The sequence below is a fragment of the Trachemys scripta genome, chromosome 9 (genome assembly GCF_013100865.1).
Source record: "Trachemys scripta elegans isolate TJP31775 chromosome 9, CAS_Tse_1.0, whole genome shotgun sequence".
NCBI lineage: Eukaryota > Metazoa > Chordata > Testudines > Emydidae > Trachemys > Trachemys scripta.
This window is the reverse complement of record NC_048306.1, coordinates 88224660-88245113: the sequence shown is the minus strand read 5'-3', so window position 1 is coordinate 88245113 and position 20454 is coordinate 88224660. Positions and strand designations below refer to the sequence as shown.

At 36.5% G+C, this 20454-nt stretch overlaps 1 protein-coding gene across 1 annotated transcript in view; it reads right to left on the bottom strand.

Annotated features, from left to right (window-relative positions):
- Nucleotides 1-4888: 4888 nt before the first annotated feature.
- SKIL (SKI like proto-oncogene) overlaps nucleotides 4889-20454 on the bottom strand; it is a 41139-nt gene continuing 25573 nt past the window's right edge. The window contains exons 6-7 of the mRNA XM_034781207.1: nucleotides 16477-16701; nucleotides 4889-10311 (exon numbers count right to left, since the gene is read on the bottom strand). Of these exons, the coding sequence (XP_034637098.1) occupies nucleotides 10150-10311; nucleotides 16477-16701 (387 nt within the window). The 3' untranslated portion in view covers nucleotides 4889-10149. The remainder of the gene's footprint in view (nucleotides 10312-16476; nucleotides 16702-20454) is intronic.

Below are 20454 nucleotides of genomic sequence, written 5' to 3'. Positions count from 1 at the left end.
AGTGGGGAGGGAGGGAATAGAGCTGGCAGATAAAGTTACTGGAAAGAAGAAATTGACCCTCTTACTAAAACAAAAGCCGTCTATAGTAAGCAGCCCAGTGAAGATCAGTCATATTTTCCTTGGGATCTTTTCTGATGCCTTCTCTGTAGATGGAAAGAAAGAACAGACAAGTGCCTGCACTACCTCTACTGTGCCCCAGTTCTCAAAGTACTTTGTAATTCAGACTCAAAATGACTCACTGATCCACTGTACAGCATCTTATTATTTCTGCTTCTGAATCATGAGACCCAGAATAACGGATTTTCCTCTCATAATTACTTAAGTTTGTACATTTCAGGTTATTTATTCTGTAAAGAGAGGAGCAATACATTTTTTTTAATGTAAAAGAAATAAAAATTCACTTTTCCTTCTTAGTCTGAACCAGGGTAAAGAAGGGTTGAGAGAGACAGGAGATCTTCCTATTCTTATACTTATTTGCAAAAAAGCATAAAGTATTTCCAGTTCCAGCAGAGTTCTAGCAAAATTGTATAGTGCTGCAGTATCCAATGTTTGGAATCTGTCAAAGAGAAGATTTGAGTGTAATCGCAATGCTTTGAGTCTGTACAAATAAAATGTGCTTGTGGAGACCACTAGTGGAATTCTTTTACCATTGCACTGTGTAAGCCAAGAATCTAATGTGAAGTAAGGTTACATCAAATGCTTTCTCCTCTTAATTTGTGTTTAGAGCTGTTAAAGGAAAGCATTGGAAGCTGCTCCCTACCATTAAGATACTGATAATAAATAGCAGCCATGGGCTGCTCATCACAGTCATTCCAGTGGAGAAATCAGAGTCATCTAATGAATTCAGATTGATCAGAGCAGGTCTTACTTGGCACATAGTTTGTTAAAGTGTGAGAAATCATGCCCCGTGGCTATAAAAAGAGATGAACTAGTCAACTTCTAACAAGAATCTCACCTCCAAATTCTTCATTTTTCAAATCTTAGAAATAAGTATAAAGAGAGAAAACATGAATTTGATAATTCATAAAGTTTTTCCCTGTCAGATATAGTTATTTTTCAGCTTTGAAAAATATCAGAACTTCAAGTCTTCTTCTAAAAGTTCTTTCAGCCCTACACCTCAGCAAATGAACTACACAAAAGCACAAGAACAAAACACATGCTAACCTTCCCCTGTCAGTCACTTTACTTTTTATTGCATTCCAACTCCTATTTGTATGTTATTTAGATTTAAAGCTCATTGGGTCAGGGGCTTTGTCTGTAAAACAGCTGCTAGCACATTGTGGATACTATATAAATAATAATATAAGGTTCAGAATGAGGGGGGCTTAGTAAAAATACATATTTTGTGGTATGTTTAAATTAACAAAGCTGTTGCATATGGATTTCTGCGTTGTTTAGTTTGACATGGCTAAATATGAATTCTTGTTTGTATGCTGTCCAGAATTTGTGGTAGATTTAATAAAAAATTAAGGATTTGAGAAAAAAATGTTGGTTACAACGGAGTCAGAGCACAAGAAGACCACACCTTCTAAAAGAAATCCTTGTGTGGTGGTGGTCTCTTTATTAGATGGGACTTGTGAAACTACAGGAAAATTAACCTGAAAACTATAGACTTCAATTAAAACATGCATAGGTTTCCTTGATCTGTTATGAAAGTAAGTAAACTCTAAAAAATGGAAAGTCACATTAGGAGATGAGCAGCCCAGAATTGCAGACAATAATAAAAATACAGCTTTATTCCCTGATCCTGCCAAAGCTTCAGTGAGTAGACCCATGAGTACTCATGGTAGGGACTGCACGTTAGTAAATATTTGCAGGATATGGTCCTTAGTGTGTATATAGCCTTCCTGGTCTGAGTAGTTGCCATTTCTGAGACTACTGTTGCCAGTGGTCACCTTGCTGAGAAAGGCTGGTAATATGGAAGCTTCAGTGACCAACACGTTTCTGACTCAATAGCTAACAGGATTAATTTCTCTGGATTTTTGCCCTTCCTATTTAGTTTCCCAGGGCTGTCTTTAAATTCTCCTAAAGTGTGTTAAAAGGTAGGAGATACCAAAGACATTTTTTATAGGACATCCTTTTAATTTCTTTTGAGATCGTAAAGAAATGATAACATACTTCCCGTTCTAAAGTAGCTTTCACATAGACAAGGCTCTGGCATTGAAACACTTATTATGTGTATTATGACCTAGAGTCCCCAGCTGAGATCCGTGTCTCATTGCTCTAGACACCATATAAATGCATAGTAAGAGACAGTCCATCTTGGAAGAATTTACCATCTAATTAGACAAAGACAAAGGATGAGAGGGAAAAGAGTCAGAGAGGTGAAGTGACTTGCCCACAGTCACATAGCAGGTCATTGGCACAGCCATGGGTAGAACCCAGATCTGATACTATTCCAGGTCCATAACATAGTCCCTTATTGGGTGCAGCACAAACCTGCTTTTATAAGAAGCAGCTGCAGGTTACCATATGCAGATCTCTAAAGATTTTGACAAGACAATCTTCTGTAGCTATTAACATCCCTTCATTTACTCCCACTGATAGAAGAGCATGATGCAAGATAACAGGAGTCCTTTCAGAGCACAGAATGATCTCTTACGTGGAGAAAGCAGGAAAATTCTATGGAATCCTGCAAAACATTCCTTCAAAGGAAGATACATTAGCTAGCCAAAAGACCTAGTGCTCCAAGAAACACTGTAAAAAGAAGAACAGGAGTACTTGTGGCACCTTAGAGACTAACAAATTTAGCTCTAAGGTGCCACAAGTACTCCTGTTCTTCTTTTTGCGGATACAGACTAACATGGCTGTTACTCTGAAAAGAAACACTGTGTCCATCTTCTAACTACTTTCCTGCCTGGGTGTGGGGAAAACTGCCCCGAGCTCCTTCCCTCAATCACTCTGCAACTGCTCCAGGGCAGCCACAGCATCTATGGAAATGTCAAGATATTATTTTGGCCATTGAAGAGAGCTCATAACAAACTCAGGAATACAACAGAAACATATTGAGCATTACTATTGAAACATTGATGAAAAGTAGGTTGACTGGCTTTGGGGTTTAAAAACCAAAAGCAAAAGCATACAACAGGTATATTGACTGCTCACAAGATGCAAAAACACAAACCTAGTCTACACTGGGGATGTGGGGGATCGATCTAAGTTACGCAACTTCAGCTACGTGAATACTTACCGTGATGGCTTCAGCGTGGTGAGTTGACTGCTGCTGCTCCCCCATCAACTCTGCCTGCACCTCTCGCGGCGGAGTACAGGAGTCGACGTGAGAGCGCTCGGGGATCGATTTATTACATTTGGACTAGACGCGATAAACCGACCCCCGCTGGATCGATTGCTGCCCGCTGATCTGGCGAGTAGTGTAGACATACCCAAAAGTATATGTGCTAGCAGGTTTACTCTGTTGGTTGCATTAATCTAACTACAGCTATTTATTCACTTTTTTTACTCTGATGTCAGAGCTCCTCACAAACATTAATGTATTTATCCCTCTGAGATAAGGAAATACCCCATTTTACAATCAAAAATTAAGAGACTTTCCCACAATCACACTAAAATTTTGTGATGGTCAAGATCTGCCAAGTTCTAGTCCAGTGCCATAATCACAAAACATTTTTCCTCTCTCAACAAGAACAAAAATATTAGACAGCATAAATATTTTAACATTTCCTCAGCAAGAGAGCAAAATCAGCTAGAAATTCTCCAGAGTTTGTCAACTGAAAACATTCAATTTTTATTTAACTAAAAAAAAAAAAAAGTAAAATCATTTTACTAGAATCTTTGTTTTAAACTTCAGTCACTGCAGTAGTATATAAAAAGGCCTGACCCAAAGCCCATTAAAGTCAACAGAAAGAGTCCCACTGATTTCAACAGGCTGTGAATCAGCCCCTAAATGTTATAATAGAAGTACATTCAGCTTTAATGAGAGAACTGGGCATAGAGGATTTGCAGGAACAGGTCCCAAGATGTTAAAGTTTCCTACTTGTATTTGAGCTTTCTGACAGCTGGGGACTGAAAAATGACATTCGGGACACTGATTTATGAGAACACAGCTATAATCAGACATGATTTTGAAATTAAAAATAATTTTAATAGTTAATACTAGTTTTAAAATAGAAAGAACTTATACATTTTTATTTTTAAAGCATTTTGAAAACTGATCTATAACTCCCACATTAACAGTGATACAAATAATTACTCAGCATAATGGCTCCCCAGCATCAGAAGATTCAGAAATACCAACTGTGATTTTAAATTACTTTCTCACCAACATATTTCATATGATGACATGTGCTTACCTTGTGCACTTTCAGCTTGTAAAGAGAGGGGTGGAATTTTCTTTTAAAATAAATTTGCTGGTGTTTGTACTTTCCCAAAGAGAGACTACCGGTACATTGTATTTTTACAGTAGCTAGCTAGGGGAAAGGCCTGTTTTCCTGACAGAATCTGCCAAGCACAAAAGGAGGTTTTATTTACATAAATACAAATACGGTATTTCCAGGTATATAGACTCTTGGCTTCATAATTCCCAGGTAATGTACTGATGCTAAGGGCAGCGACAGTTACGGAAAAGTGGACCTACAAGTTTTAGGAACGCAAAAGTTTTAGGAATGAAATCCTGGTCCCACTATAGTCAATGGGAATTTTGCTATTATTTTAATGGGGGCCTGGATTTCAGACCTTGCATTAAAAAACAAAAAAACCCAACCAAACAAAAAAAACCAACCTAAGTATTTTGTAGCAGGAAGGTTATGTGTTTTTTTGAAAACAAGCCCTGAATGTTCCAATGTCCTGTGTAGAACTGTAATACTCAGAAAGGCCTTGCACAAAGGTTAAGTTCACACAGCACAGTAAATAAATACCATGAAAACAAGTGTTTTGACAGTACAGTTCTTTATTTGTATTTGAATGCACAATCTATACAGAATATTTACAAGGCATGAAAATGGAAAACAGCACAAAATACAATTGAGGTATAAGCTAAGAGCACAGTATGTCATGTTTCAATAAATATAATTCAAAATTTGTAAACTAAGTGACCAGATAGATGCATCTTGTTTTACTAAAACCATATAAAATATTGGTTAATCTCACGTGAGGTAGAGGACAGCTTTGCATGTCATGTAATGCAACCACAGCAATGCTAACCATAAAACTGTACATCATTGGCAGAAAATTAAAAATTGTTGAATGCATTGATCATTTTATCTCAGGCTTTTTACTAATTTCAGAATAGTTATTCCACTTGTTGCCTTGATTAGAGATAGATTCTACAATGTTTTATCAGTTATTCTTTGTATTTGAAAGATTAATTATACTGCCATGTCAGCATCAATAAATACTTCCAACAGTGAGCATGAAAACACAAAAATAGATTTAGTCAATCACAGACCTTATTACCCTGGAAGGCAACATAACCGCAGCAAAACATTTTTAGACAAACTTTTATATTTCCTAGAATTATTTTAAATACAGTACAACTGTGCTTTCCTTGTTTTCAAGTGAGGTATCTACATTTGAAGAAAAATATTTTAATAGATTTTTATTACATTTAGCTGATTTTCAAGTGTTTTGCTTTATTTTTAAAACCCTTTCATTTGCTGTGCTTGATGAAGAAATGTCTCAACCCACCAATTTTTCAAGAGTTTTCCCAACTGAAATAGTAACCCAACAGAAAATAAAATTTCTATCCTTAATAATAATGGAGACATATCATGAAATGTACCATGCAGTTGGTAAAGTGGTGACCTTTACTTTCACAAAAGTGACTACTAGGCAGAAAACTGACTGTCCTTTTGAACTAAAGGAGAAATGTAACAAATATAAAATACTAGAACCAACATTCCAGTAAGGAAAATGTATGACTGCCTCTCATACTAAAAATGCAACAAACAAATGTAACATTACTGAAATCTGCAGCTTTTTGTACTAAGATATTTTATTGTTGACAGCTTAGATAAAATTACTTAACCATTGCAAGCACAGAATTATAGATAGGTGTATTTAAGTATTTTGTTAACTTTACCATACTATAAAAAGTTCTGTCATGTGGATTAATTACATGGATTAAGTGCAGGGGAAAAAATACAAAGTCAATATTTTTACTGTCTAGTCAAAATATATACCCTACTAACAAGAAGTAAATTTTAGGAAGCTGACTATGAAAGTATTTCAAGGCCAACTTCACAACTAATCCTACAAAAATGTTTCTAAAATTTCATATCCCATAATTATAGTTAATTGAAAATTTAATTTTTCAATTTTAATTTAATGCTTTTTTCAAACTAAAGCCAAGAATGTATGAATAAAAAGTTGTTCATGACTTTCAAAAGGTGGGCCTGAGCAGTGCCTGACAGGCCAACATACCAGTAGCTTTATACGCCCTCTAACTTTGCCTACTTCACTAATTGCATTTTACCTTTACTATATACAAATAATTTTACATCTAAGCTATTAATATATTAAATATAGAATAAAATTACTTCAAGAATGTAAAACATAACCACTATATTTAGCCAGATACTAAAGTTAAAGGATAACTAAAGGATAACAAAAACTAAAGCAAAGTTTCTTTGAATTAACTTCAAGATTTTGCTAACCTCTCTTTATCTAGTGTTAAATGGTTGCATTTGTGAATCTGGGTGATTTTACAGCTTCCAAAATTACAAAAGATTTACTACTCTTCTAAAGTCATTACATTATTCTTGCAGAGTCGAGTGTACCTAGTATATGAAAGTTTTCCTTTAAATTAAAATGTATATTAATAAACTAGGTATTTGTGTTGAATATTAATTATTTTCTTCCAAAAGTGCTCGAGGCAACTTTGCTTCTAGGTGTTCATTAATGAAGCTTTTAAAATTAAGAATATTTTAGCTTTTTTCTAAAAAAAATTAATATTAGGAAAATCTGGGAAACAAACTTCCTATGTAAAAGACCAATACACAGAAACTAGAATCAAAACAAACTTCACTATTAGTATATAAAATTAGCATCATAAGACTAAGAGATTAAGTTCATATTGACAGATTAACTTTTGCCAGCAGTCTCTCTAAATGGGCATTCTAAGTCTCTGTATACATTGTCAAATAAGCAATTCATCATAATTACTCTAAGTCAGTAAAACAGCTCAACATAAAACTATTTATTCTAGAACTTATACAGTATTTACAATTTACTAGAAAACTATCTTTCAATGACTATGGACACAAAATCTATGGCACATTTGTATATATTTTATTACTTAAAATCTGTATAAAATTAAGTCTACACATGTGGAAATTGTGTTATGTAAAGAACCTAAAATGTAGGAGGATTACAGTAATTTAAAACTATTGTAATTTTAGAATTAAATGATATATTTACAAAGTTACCTTTTAAAAGATTTTAATCAATTTTAAGTGGCTTTTTGAGACAATTATTTTATAATTAAGAGGCCTTATCTGCAATGGGAATTGTTTTGCTAAAACTTACCACAGCTCCACCTCTGGTTGCAGTAATGGGAATACTAGTATAGACTGTAGCCACTAGCATTTTAAACACTGTGTCATATAGTCGGGTTTTGAACAGAGTTAGATAGCATGTGATTACAATGTTGGCAGATCCATGGAGCCCTGCCTACAGTAGCACTGGACTCCCACTGTTGTTACCACTGGTGAGCTGAACCAGCGGCAACAACAATGGGAATATTTTGCAGAAATCACCTAGCGTAGACAGAGTCTAAAAGTGAAAATTGAATATATTACTACTACTGTAACTATCCAGTGAGGACTCTACCCATTCAACTACTAATACATGAAATACTGTGGTAAATCAGCTAGTTCAAGACGATTAAACAACCCCTTTAGGCCCTATCTACACTGGCAATTAAACTATGTGAGCCAACATCGTTTGAAGTGCAAGATACGCTCTGAAATGTAAGTAAAAATGGTATAATGGGCTTCTTTACTGCCTCGATGACATTCAGATCAAACATTTTCAGTTTACCAGAAGATAGGGTATTTTCCCAGCTGTCAACTAGCACTCACAACCTGAGAGCTGAGAGTCAAGCTGTGTTCTTTCAGGCTCCAACATCCAAGAATAAGGATTTTGCAGCTGGAATGTGGTCAACAGTTTTTTTTGGTATGTAAACTAGACTAGAACACAGCTCACTCTCCCATAGCTGTATTGACTATGTATACAGTAGTAAGACTTTTTTTTGTCTTTAAAGCAAATGGACATGACGTTGAATACAAAAGCATATAAGGAGCAAACAGGAACTTTTGTCCCCACCCCGTAGCTCCCTTTAAATAGTTTGACTTGCCCAGTGTAGATAGGTATACCTATTTTTAAAAGAATGATCCAAAGATACCAGAGAGAAAATTTTGTGCTCTGTAATCCATAATGGCAAGGGACACAATGTTTCAAACTGCTTCATTTAACCTGCTTTAATCCTCAGTGTAGATGGGATATTAAGAATTTATTAAAATTCTAAAAGGGTGCCCAACACATATTCTTAATTTTACCTCTCCAAACTTGAACAAGCAGTATATGGCACATATGCCAACTTAATCTTTCTTTGTACAATATTTGCTATTTCTTTGAAATAGATAGTGAAAAAATTAAAATGCATGCAAAGTTTTTAATTTTAGCTCATTCAGAACAAAAATGGAAGCAGACATTTTTATTCATGGTTTTATCTAACACTAGTTTAACCCTGGAGAGAACAACAAAGACACAAACACCATAGCAAAACAATTTCAGTTAACAGTGGATTCAGATTATAGAACATGGAACTACTAAAAGTATTTCTAATCAACAACTAAAGTCTGTCATTAGAGATCCTTCAGACGTTTTGGAAAGAAGCAAAAGACTATTTTTTCACCCAATTTTGTAATAATGCATTTAATATGTCAGGATTCTAATAATAAGGCATTCTAAATCTAACCCTTTGAGACCAGAATTTTTCAACATTAATGTCAGGTACACCAATATAGGGATTCTGTACTTCTTTCCATTTTTAAATATTATGGGTTGAACATGCAGTACTTTTGCAGATTATGGTAATATTTGCCATGTTATTTAACCATACAAAGTATCAAAATGACTTTCGAAGTGTCATAGCTCACTTTTTTTTTTTTTTTTTTTTTTTTTTAACTTTTTACTAATTACCTAAATGTCAATAAGGCCTGTTTCTACATACTAAAAGAAATCTGCAGAGAAGAGAGACTTTTGGATATCAAAATAACTAACACATATGAATGATAACAATCGTTATTCTCCACAGCATTAATATTTTCAAAACAACGTTAATAATCCAAATGTTCAAGGTTTCTACAATATAGCCCCCAATTTTTTTTTAAAGACTTTCTTCGCTGTTACCTGAAAAGGCTGGGGGTGAGGAAAGAAAGAGGGGAGATGGGAGATTTTTAAACTTTAAAATACACAGGATTCCATTTCAGTTGTTCCTTTTCACACTGAAATGCATAATAATGTTATCCTCCTCCAAAGTGCCAACAGAATACGGCAACTTAGATTTTGAAATTCTTTCATTTTGATAATGGACATTTAATAGCAACTATTAAAAATAACAGTTTGAAAATTCATACAGGTAAAATTATGGAAAAAAACTCTGGCTATTAAATTTCTGATGGTCAATCTCCTTTTATCAGCATGCCAACATGCAGCATTAATTTACAAATGAAAAGCTGCCCTTATTGTCACTGAATTTCTCACTGTAACCTAAATTCTGTTTTTCTATTTTAGGTTTTGAAAAATTCAAAATTAAAAAATATATATTTCTATAACTGGATATGCAATAGGTAGCAAAATAAAAATGACCACAATATATTTTAAACATACAATGCTGCTTTAAAAAGGTGCAGAGTCCTCAAGCCTGCATTAGAAATATAGGCGGAAATTGTTCTAAAACAAAATGTTTCATATTGTTAATAGCTGTCTGAGAAAAAACACCAGTACAAATAAATGCAGATTTTCATTAGTTAAGAAAATCTAAAAATGTATATCAAGATATATATCATCACCATGGTTTTTGTTTTGGGAACTAGAAATACCTTGTCTTATCATACAGGTAAACTGCGCACAATTCAACTACAAACAACCCAGTTTGAAGGATACAACTGAGATTCCCTCTACCAACTTCTATTTTCCTTTTCCATTCTTTGAAGATTTCAAAATCTGAAGCTTCAGTTCCTTAATCATCATCTCTAACTTTTCTCTTGCTTCTCGTTCTTGTCTCAGTTCATCTTGGAGCTCTTGTCTATCTGTCTCTGCATGATCCAGTCTCTGTCTTAGTTCTGCCAACTGCACAAATAATTAAAAAGAAAGCAATTTTTCTTTTTTTAATTTTAACATATATACTTGTAAAGGCCAAGTATTCATTTAATGAACCAGCTGATTAATGTTGTAAGTATCAGATAAAAACATTTCAGATGAACAAATGTGTCTCAGACCAGTTCAAACAGACTTTTTTAAAATAAAGAATCTTTTTCAAAAAGTTGCCATGTACTGGTACACTATTTAATGGCAACAATGTAATACTATACATGCATACCCACCGTGGTACAATACAAGTAGATCCGCACATTGTGTATACACCGGACCCCAGCTATAACGCGGGATTTGGGATCCATGTGCGGTACTGCGTTAATGTGGGGACTGCGTTAAAATGAATTGCAATTAAAGTAATTAAATTTGGGATCCATGGCCGTGACTGCGTTATACGCGAATTTGCGTTCTAGCGAGGGTGCGGTGTACTTATATATGTTTTCATATCAGTATATAAACTGTCATACCACATCATATCATTAGTACATGTAATCAGATATTAAGTCCCTGCCGGTGGTCAATACCAGATGCTTTTCATATCCCATAGTTTTTGTTCTCTCCGTTTATTTGCCTTGCCTGACAAAATGCTACTTTATTCCGTAGGCATTAATGTGCCTCTATAGAAGGATGTCACCAGAATAAGACATGATGGGATGGTCAGGTATGATTACCTTTAGTTCAAACCAAAGAGAACTCTGCAAACTAAAGAAAAGAAGACTATTTAATAAATGTGTTAGTCTCTAAGGTGCCACAAGTACTCCTCGTTCTTTTTGCTGATACAGACTAACACGGCTACCACTCTGAAACCTACATATATATGTATAAGTTAAAACATGAGCATACATATAGCACAAATAGTTTGAATAATATAAAATCAATGTGCTTACTTCACTAAGAAAGCCATGCTAAATGAAAAATATATTGTAAAATACTCCAAAGCCAAGAAATTCAGAGTTATAGTTCAAACTCACTACAGTGATAGAGAATTTAAATTAATTTGCTACATGAAGTCACCTATTGTTGCAAAGACAATGACCCCCATAATACCAAATCATTCTTAGCAAACTGATTAATGTATACACTATACTCTTGGGATTATATACTTTCATTTCAATGTCACATGTCTATCATGCTGGAAACTCATACCCACAGTTAACCTGATCGCCATGAACACACGCACACTTCTCTCCTTAACAGTCCATTCAATATGTTCAATATATTTTATTACTTAATGTTGAAGGTAAACTGAAGAACCTGATGACCAGTTATGCAAATGATACGATAATACCAGGCTACAAGTTCTCTCGTAGAATTCTTTTCTGGCAATGACACTGATGAAGATTTTGTTGATCTAATAGCTTGAGGAGGTGATCTGTTAGAGCTGGTTGGAACATTTTGACAAAAACATGACATTTTTGCATTGTTTTCAATTTTCCGAAAAGTTAGTAATTGGTGACCTTTGAAGGCCTTTTTTCCCCATCTGTTAAAGAACAGTGTTCCATGTACAATGGGTGACGTGGAAGAAGATGAAGAAATATTGTTTTGAAAGACTAATGATGCACCAACGTCAGTAAAGGGATTGTGGCTAATGGCCTAAATTATCAAAAGTGACTACTGATTATAGGTAGGGCCCTGCATAAATCATGATTTCAGAGAGCACAAAAATTGTAAAAATTCCCCCAAATTGTGAATATTAGTCAATTTCAAGGATAAGTTTCACAACTAAATTTAGTCAATTTCATGGACAGAATGAATTGATTAAACTCACTTGTAAAATTAATTCTATCCTTGAAACTGACTAAATGCATTTGTAAAACTCATTTAATGCAAACTCTGGGAAATTCAATACTTTGCCATTCACACTGTTGTGAATTCACTATTTTAAAAAAATGTGATTTATACAGGGCTCTAACTCATGGATACCTAACCTGAGATACCTTAAGGAGCCTGATTATCAGAAAATGCTAAACACCCATCCTCTGAAAATCAGGCTCCTTTAAGACATTGCAAGTTAGGCATCCAAATTTTAAGGCACCCAAAATCATCAGTCACTTCAGAAAATTCAGTTCAGCATGTCTTAAAGATCTTGGATAAGGAAAGATTTATATATAAAAGCAACTCTGCTAATATACAAGACAAAAAAGTAGAAAAGAGGAGAAACCTCTTGAATTTCCATGAAGTACCACTTTTTAATATAATTTCTATTGTATATCTCTCTGAGGTGGAACCAACTCAGAAGGAGAAAAAAATGTACAAGTTTGCCCCATTGGTTTAAGGACCATTAAAAGGGCGAATGTTTCATTATCCATTTCAGCCACTGGAGCGTGTCTAATTCCTATGCAGGGGTTTTATATACATATCTGACCTACATTTTGGAAGCAAATTATGATGTTTGGAGGACTCCTATAGGTTCCCAAGGGATTTTCCAGATGATTTTCCAATCAGCTTTTTAAAGGCTTGGAATTAAATTACCTTTACATGTAGTATGTTTTAAAATTTCTTCTATTTCTCTCTTTTCTAGTAGTACAGGGAATATATCTGAAGCAAATAAGACCACTCTGCTGAGACTATGAGACCAAGTGCCTGTAAAACCAAAACTTTCTGAAGCAGCTCTTTAGTATCCATAGGTACAGATAAAATTGTACAAATACATACACCAAGCATTTGCACCATAATTTTGGCCGGATGGTGGCTCTAAGAGCTCAAATTTTAAGAACAAAGGAAAATGTATCCACTGTGTCCTAATGAGTCTAAACTGGTTTGAAAAGATTTCCCAAGTCTGAACTGAACTAATTTATCCCTAAGTCTCCCAGTTCTTTTTTTAAGAAGGTGGTGGGGACAGCAGATATGGATGCATTTTTGAAAAGTGACATTAAGCCCAATGCAGTAAAAACAAAGAGGAGAAATGAGAGAAATAAATCAAATATTGAAGCCATCTAGTAGAGAATTGTAATATAAATATAACATTTATTTGGGTTTTGGTTATAGTGTCTCTTACATTCAAACTCCTTTTCCCCCCAAAAGGAATTATCATGGATTCAAGTGTCTTAGTCTAGATTTTTCCTCCCCTCCATTCCTCTCCTTCCACAAAACTCTTTTTAGGAGAGAAGTGGGAACTGGAGAAGCCTGCTGATTTTTTTTTTTTTTTTTTTTTGGTGGGAGCTCAGCCAGCTTTCTCAGAAGGGTACCTTAAGCAGTCAAATAAGCAGTCTTATACTCCAGATACCCTATGTGACTCATGTATATTGATAATCCAATCATTTATCTATAGCAAAAGGGCCTTATGAAATCTGGAGAACTCATCTACCTCTACAGCTATGGGTAGCCCACCCAGACTAAAATGTCTTGGAGGGATAAAGGAGAATAGGATTAGCAAAGTAGGAGATTCAGATAGCTGGGCACTTACACAGGCGTAAACATTTTCTACTTTTTCTGAAGTGTGCCAGGCACAGGTAGACCCAATTGCTTTGCATTTAGAACCATGCCACATTTGGGGCACTTTTTCCTTTAGTACTGACCTCTTTCTTCATGATCGAGGCCAATTAGATGGTCCTTTGACAGTGGCAGGCTGTTAGCATGGACTCCTTGACTCTACTACTGTGCTTCTGTGGAGAGCAGGTAACCGGTGCAATGAAATAATATGCATAATGCCACTGTGATGTATGCAGTGCAGGAGCCAGGAAGAGAGCCTCTGATTGCACTTTCTTGCAGGATTCTAGCCATTTGGAAGGATCCGTTGGCAGGCTAGTGACACTGGCTAAACTGCTCCACCATACTTTGTAGGGAACTGGTGGCAAGTGTGGTAAAATGGCAGATTAGACTAGACCATTTTGCTATACTCACTGAGGGAGCCAGGAAGAAGGGACTTCCACCCACCACACCCTCAGGCTGGTCCAGCAGGAAGAACAGTGATCCAGTTTAGCTCTGAAGTCTGCTTTTTCTTCGCTTCCCAGCAGAGGGGCATTTCTCACAATTTAAAGCTCTCTGAGGTAGAGAGCAGAGCCTGCAGATGCTTTCTATGATAGAAACAGTGAACTGAGGATCTCTGGAATGCTACATCCAGCCTCTGAAGAAATCACTGTTCAAAAGAATCATATTTCACTCAGGTGTGGCTGTGATTGATGCTGACAGGTATGGCCAAAATCAATTGCTAGTAACAGAAATAATTAGAGAAAAACACTTGAATAAGCTATACTGTCCAGTTGAACCACACAGCTAAACAATTGGGAGTTTATGTGAAAGAAATGTGATTACCCTCATAAATCTAACTTTTTTAAAAACCCTTTGGAGAATAATTTACTGCTTGTGCCCTCCAAAGAATGTACACTATACAAAAAACACATTGAACATAATTATCTTCGTAAGTCAGAATATGCTGTTTTCTGCAGTAATGGGGCTTGTACCAGATGTTTAGTAAATCGGACTACACACAGAAAGGATTATTTCTGACAGCAGAGGTTAGGAATCCTACTGAGCAGAATGTCATGAAATTAAGCTCAACAGATCCTAAACCAAATACTTCTGCATTCAGCCATGTGACGAAGTGGGACTGTTCTTAATGTTTCCTCTGAATACTGTAGTGGTGCCTCAGTTTCCCCTATGCATTTCTTAAGTTGCTAAGTGGTGGGATAAGGGGGTGTAATTGTTGCAGAGCAAAGGGCCAGTGCATCTAAATGGCCGACACTCTGTCTCCTGGCAACTAATGGCCTGGGCCCTTACCCACTGCAAGGAGATAGCTAACAGTGTTGGAGAACAAAGGAATCAGGTGACCTCCTGGCCCACGAAAGGGACAAAGCCCAGAGGAGGAGGGGCTGGAGGGTGAGTTAGTTTGGAGCTGGCTGGGGACTGTGGAGTGAAGTGCAGATGTGGTTGTCTGGCTCACTGCCCCCAAAAATGGACCCGGCTGAGGGGTCCTGTTCTCTGTACCTACAAGCTCTGTTTTAGACCATGTTCCTGTCATCTAATAAACCTCCGTTTTACTGGCTGGCTAAGAGTCACGTCTGACTGTGAAGTGGGGGTGCAGGACACTCTGGCTTCCCCAGGACCCCGCCTGGGCGGACTCGCTGTGGGAAGCGCTCGGAGGGGCAGAGAATGCTGAATGCTCCAAGGTCAGACCCAGGAAGGTGAAGCCGTGTGAGCTTCTTGCCCTGAAGACAGTCTGCTCACAGAGAGGAGACTTCACCAGAGTCCTGACTGGCTTCGTAGGGAGCAGTTCCAGAGCATCGCCCGGGGACTACGTGACAAGCCAGTAGCTGCTTTTCATCTTGTGATACTTTAAGTATAGAAAGGGAAATATAATATAATTTTATTGATGAGTTGACCACAAAGCTTATTGATTTGGGGTTCTAGAATTTGTTTTTAAATAATTAGGATGACTAGATCTCTATGACAGAATGACTGAGACCTGAAATAATTTAAGTTTCATGGTAAGCAAAATTAATAAACAAAATATTTAGAAGAGTCAGAATCCATGCTACCTGCTGATGTATCTAGCAGAATGACAGACGCTAGCTCCTATAGAAAAGAACAATGATATATATTAAAAGTTATGTAGTCTAAAGAAGTGAAAGTCACCACAGCTTTTGACATAGCAACCTTGGAGACAGAAAAGCTGGGGGAACTTCCAGAGGTAATGAATCGGGAGACAATCATGGGATGAGGAACCCAGACTGTGGCCTTCCTCTCCAATAGGACACTTGATCAAATGCTTCTATGAAAAGTAGAGGTGGCCTCACCTGATACTGTAGTGGACTCTGACACCAAGGGAAGCTGTCAGTCTAACCAAAGTGTGGCCAGAGAAGGGGTTGCTTTCAAGAAATATAAGCATTTTTTTCTCTACAGCTAAAAATGAGAATATTTTATTTTCTTTAGTTTACAAGTGCAAATCTAAATGTATTAAGCAAACCATTTTTGTTTTAATTGCATTTTCTCCTCATTTTTAAAAAGTTTTGTTTTTATTAAATTACTGTGGTACGGTTTAATGCAGGCATCCCCAAAAAGAAGAGAACTGCATAACCTCTAAGGAGAGATGCTGAGCTAGCAACAGCCTATTACAGTTAACTTTACTTGGAAATTTCATAATTAACTAGGTGGTGCTGTACAAAACACAAGACAGATTTCAAACAATATTTTTTTCCTTACCTGTGCTGCATATTCAGCTTCTTTGTCCTTTTCTAAATTGGAGTCACAGGTACACTTTTGCCTCATCACCTGTTCCAGTTTTTTCTCCAAGTCTCTCTGCTCAACATAAAATTCTTCCATTCTTTGAGCATGTTCAGTTTGCAAAGATTCAAGTTCTTTCTGTAAATTCTGCTGCTCCTCAGTTAGTTCCTTCATAACTTTAGAGTTACTTAACATTTCCACTTCCTGTCAAGAAAGGATGAGGATTATACACAGAGTGATTCTAAAATCACTACAATCAAAATCATTGTTTCTATTAATTTAAATGGGTATCTGGAAATACTGAGAAGAAACAAACAGATTGTCCACTTTGCTGCTGTGTAAATAGGAGTGTTGAATTCTGTAGTAATTATGCAATATAACAAAATGGTATTGTCAAACACCCAGAGCTTCCAGAAACCAACTCACTGGTTGCAAAAGTGAACCTATGTGAGCAGCCATTTCATTTTGTAAACCAATTAAAATAATAAGAACATTACATTTGTTCTTTTATATGAAAATGCAGAGATCAAAACAGGCTGGCTTGTGGCAACTTAGCAAATCAGTATTTTTTCTGGATATTGCCATCTTTTCCTCGGCAGTTTTAATATTTTTTTAAATTAAAGCTAAGTCTTTGAATCAGGTGTAATCAAACTAATGATATATACCAGAGTCTGCAGGCAGCCTGAAATAGCAGCTTTGGGAGGCGGGGGTTGTCCCATTTTACCTCAGTTGTGTTGATTCTGAAGTTAATTATACCAATGTTAAAATGGAATTAACTACTTTATTGCTGGTCAAAGAATACATGAAACAAAGACAACGATCAACTGACATAAATGCATGCAAAGCATGCATGAAAGAGAGAGAATCACATTATGAAGATATGAACAATTTGATGTAAGTAGCATCTTGCTTTGAGGACTCAAGTGGGCAGAGGTTAGTTTGTGATTAGCGCTTACGATAATTATATTTAGCTTTTTCTTCAATTCAGTCCTTGTACTACAATTTCTCTGGTAAGTATCTATGGAAGAGAGGGTTTTAAGGCTACCTACGGAGAGCTGCAGAGGTCTCTGCTACCACAAATAGAAGGGAAAGAAATCTTCTGTATTTAAATTAATTTGTCCTTGATTTGAGTTTAACAAAGAAGCAGAGCCAAACTGGTGATGACAATATACTTTCAAGGGGAGACATATTTTTCTGCTGCAAGGGGAAAAACAGACAAACATAGCTGGAATATTTAGTTAAAAAGTTACTATAAAAGGGAAATCCTTGTAAGCAGCCTAAACAGTAAATATAAACGTATTTGAAGCTGGCAAAAGTGGTTAACTGAAAACTAAAGTACTACATGGAACCAAAGAGGAAAATAATATTTATACTTTCACAAAAAGTTTTTTTTTGTTTAAATACCAACACGTAGCATCTTTCATCCACAGATCTCAACGCACTTTACAAAGGTAGATAACTATCATTTTTCTTGATTTTACAGATATAAAAACTGAAATATGGAAAAGTAAACTGACTTGCACAAAGTAACAGTGAGACAGTAAAAGAGCTGATGACAGAACCCAAACCTCCTGACTCCAAGTCTGGTGCCCTAAACATTGAACCATAAAACTTCCCTGCAACTCTGAAACAAGTCTTGTACCTGGTGCTGGTGCTCATTATAAAAATCAAACATTTACCAAAATGTGGCATTAGAGGGAAGGACTGGTGAAAAACTATATTGTGGTGCATGGAATCAGAGCCAAAATTTCAAAAGCTATCATATGGTGGTAAAAAATCTTATGGGATCAGCCAAACCACAACCAACTGAACAGAAAAGTTGATGGTTTGGAGCACAAAGGAACAGAAAGTATATAGGCCAAAGAGGAGCCCAGGACAATCAACTGCAGTGTTTTTAGCCACAAATGAATAATCCTGGAATAAATTTCACAAAAATCTAGACCAAAATCATAGCAGATGAACAATGACCTAGAGCAACTCAATCCTTTGCTGAATTCTGTGCTCAATCCACCTGAAAAGAGAGACTTGCCTACTGAGAAGTGATTGTACCCTACTGGGGTTTGAAACACTATTCAAGAGTTTTTGACAAATGTTTATTTTTTAACTCTTGGTGCTGAAGAAAAAAAATCAAGATTAAAATTAACACACATTCTAATTAAAAAACAAGCATTATAAAAATCACTATAGCACATATTAAATGGATTAAAAACTGGCTGACAGATGTCAAAACACAATTGTTAGTAGGAAATCATCAATGAGTGGCATGTTTTTACTAGGGTTCTACAGGGATTAATTCACTATACTATTCAGTATATATTTTTGTTAAAGATCTGGAAGAAAGATAAAATCACTGCTGATAGAGTTTGCAAACGGCACAAAGATTGGTGGAGTGACATAAATGACATCATTTATACAGAACACTCTAGATCAGTGCTTCTCAAAGCCAGTCTGCCGCTTGTTCAGGGAAAGACCCTGGTGCTCCGGGCTGGTTTGTTTACCTGCCGCGTCCACAGGTTCGGCCAATCGCGGCTCCCACTGGCCGCGGTTTGCTGTCCCAGGCCAATGGAAGCTGCGGGAAGTGGCGCGGGCCGAGGGATGTGCTGGCCGCCCTTCCCGCAGCCTCCATTGGCCTGGAGCGGCGAACCGCAGCCAGTGGAAGCCGCGATCGGCCGAACCTGCGGACGCGACAGGTAAACAAACCGGCCCGGACCGCCAGGGGCTTTCCCTGAACAAGTGGCGGCCTGACTTTGAGAAGCACTGCTCTAGATTACTTGGTATTCTAGGCACAACATACAACTTGAGTTTTAATACAGTCAAATGCAAGATCTTACATCCAGGATGGAAGAATGTAGGCCATATTTACTGGATGGGGGGGGGACGGGACTGTATCCTGGAAAGCAGTGACATTGAAAAGGATTTAGGGGTCAGGGTAAATAACTAACTGACATGAGCTTCGATTGTTATGCATTGGTAAAAGGCTAACAAAATCCTTTTGGCTGTATAAAGAGGAATATCGAATAGAAATTAAAAGATGTCATTATCTCTTTATATGGCCTGGGTGGGACTACTGCTGAACAGTGTGTTCAGTTTTGATGTTCACACCTTGAGATGACGTTGAAAATTGAAAAAAGTTCAGAGAATTGCTACAAGAATAATTTAAGGTTTGGCGGACATGCTTTACAGAGGGAGACTCAATCTCTTAAAGAGCTCAATCTATTTTATTGAAGTAAGGGTTAAGAGGCTACTTGATCACTATCTGTAAGTTCCTACACAAAGGGAGAAGACTCCTGGTACTAATGAGCTCTTTAATCTAGCAGGCAAAGGCATAACAAGATCCAAAGTCTAGAAGTTCAAGCTAGAAAAATTCAAACTGGAAATAATGCACTTTTAAGGAAAAAACAATGAAATTACTTAACCACTGGAACATCTTATCAAATGTGTGCTTTCTCCATTACATTAAGTCTTTAAATCAAGATTTGATGTTTTCTTAAAAGATATGGTCTAGTTCAGTCATAAATTATTGGCTTTAAGGCAGGAATTACTGGGTGAAGTTCAATGTTTTGTCAGACTAAGTGATCATAAAGGTTCTTTGTGGCCTTCATCTGTAATTCTGCGAAGATGGCTGTGGAGAATGTATTTACCTGCTAACTGAACTAGAGAGTTAACACAGTGAAGTTACTTAAGCCCAGAACTTGCAATTTACTCCATGTAGGACCAAGGATCTGCACACACTGAACCAGTTGCAGGATCAGTGCTAATATTTATTCACTCAGAGTAAAGATTACCACAGTGTCAACAGGACCTATACACCATTGACAGCGCTAAACTTTATCGCAGGGTTTAAGAGGGACTCAAGTAGAGAAAAGGTCCTTGTGCATATGTAGATGCAAACTTCAGGTATATACAAACAACAAAACTTTATTTTATACTAAACTAAATAAGCATGAAATTCACCCC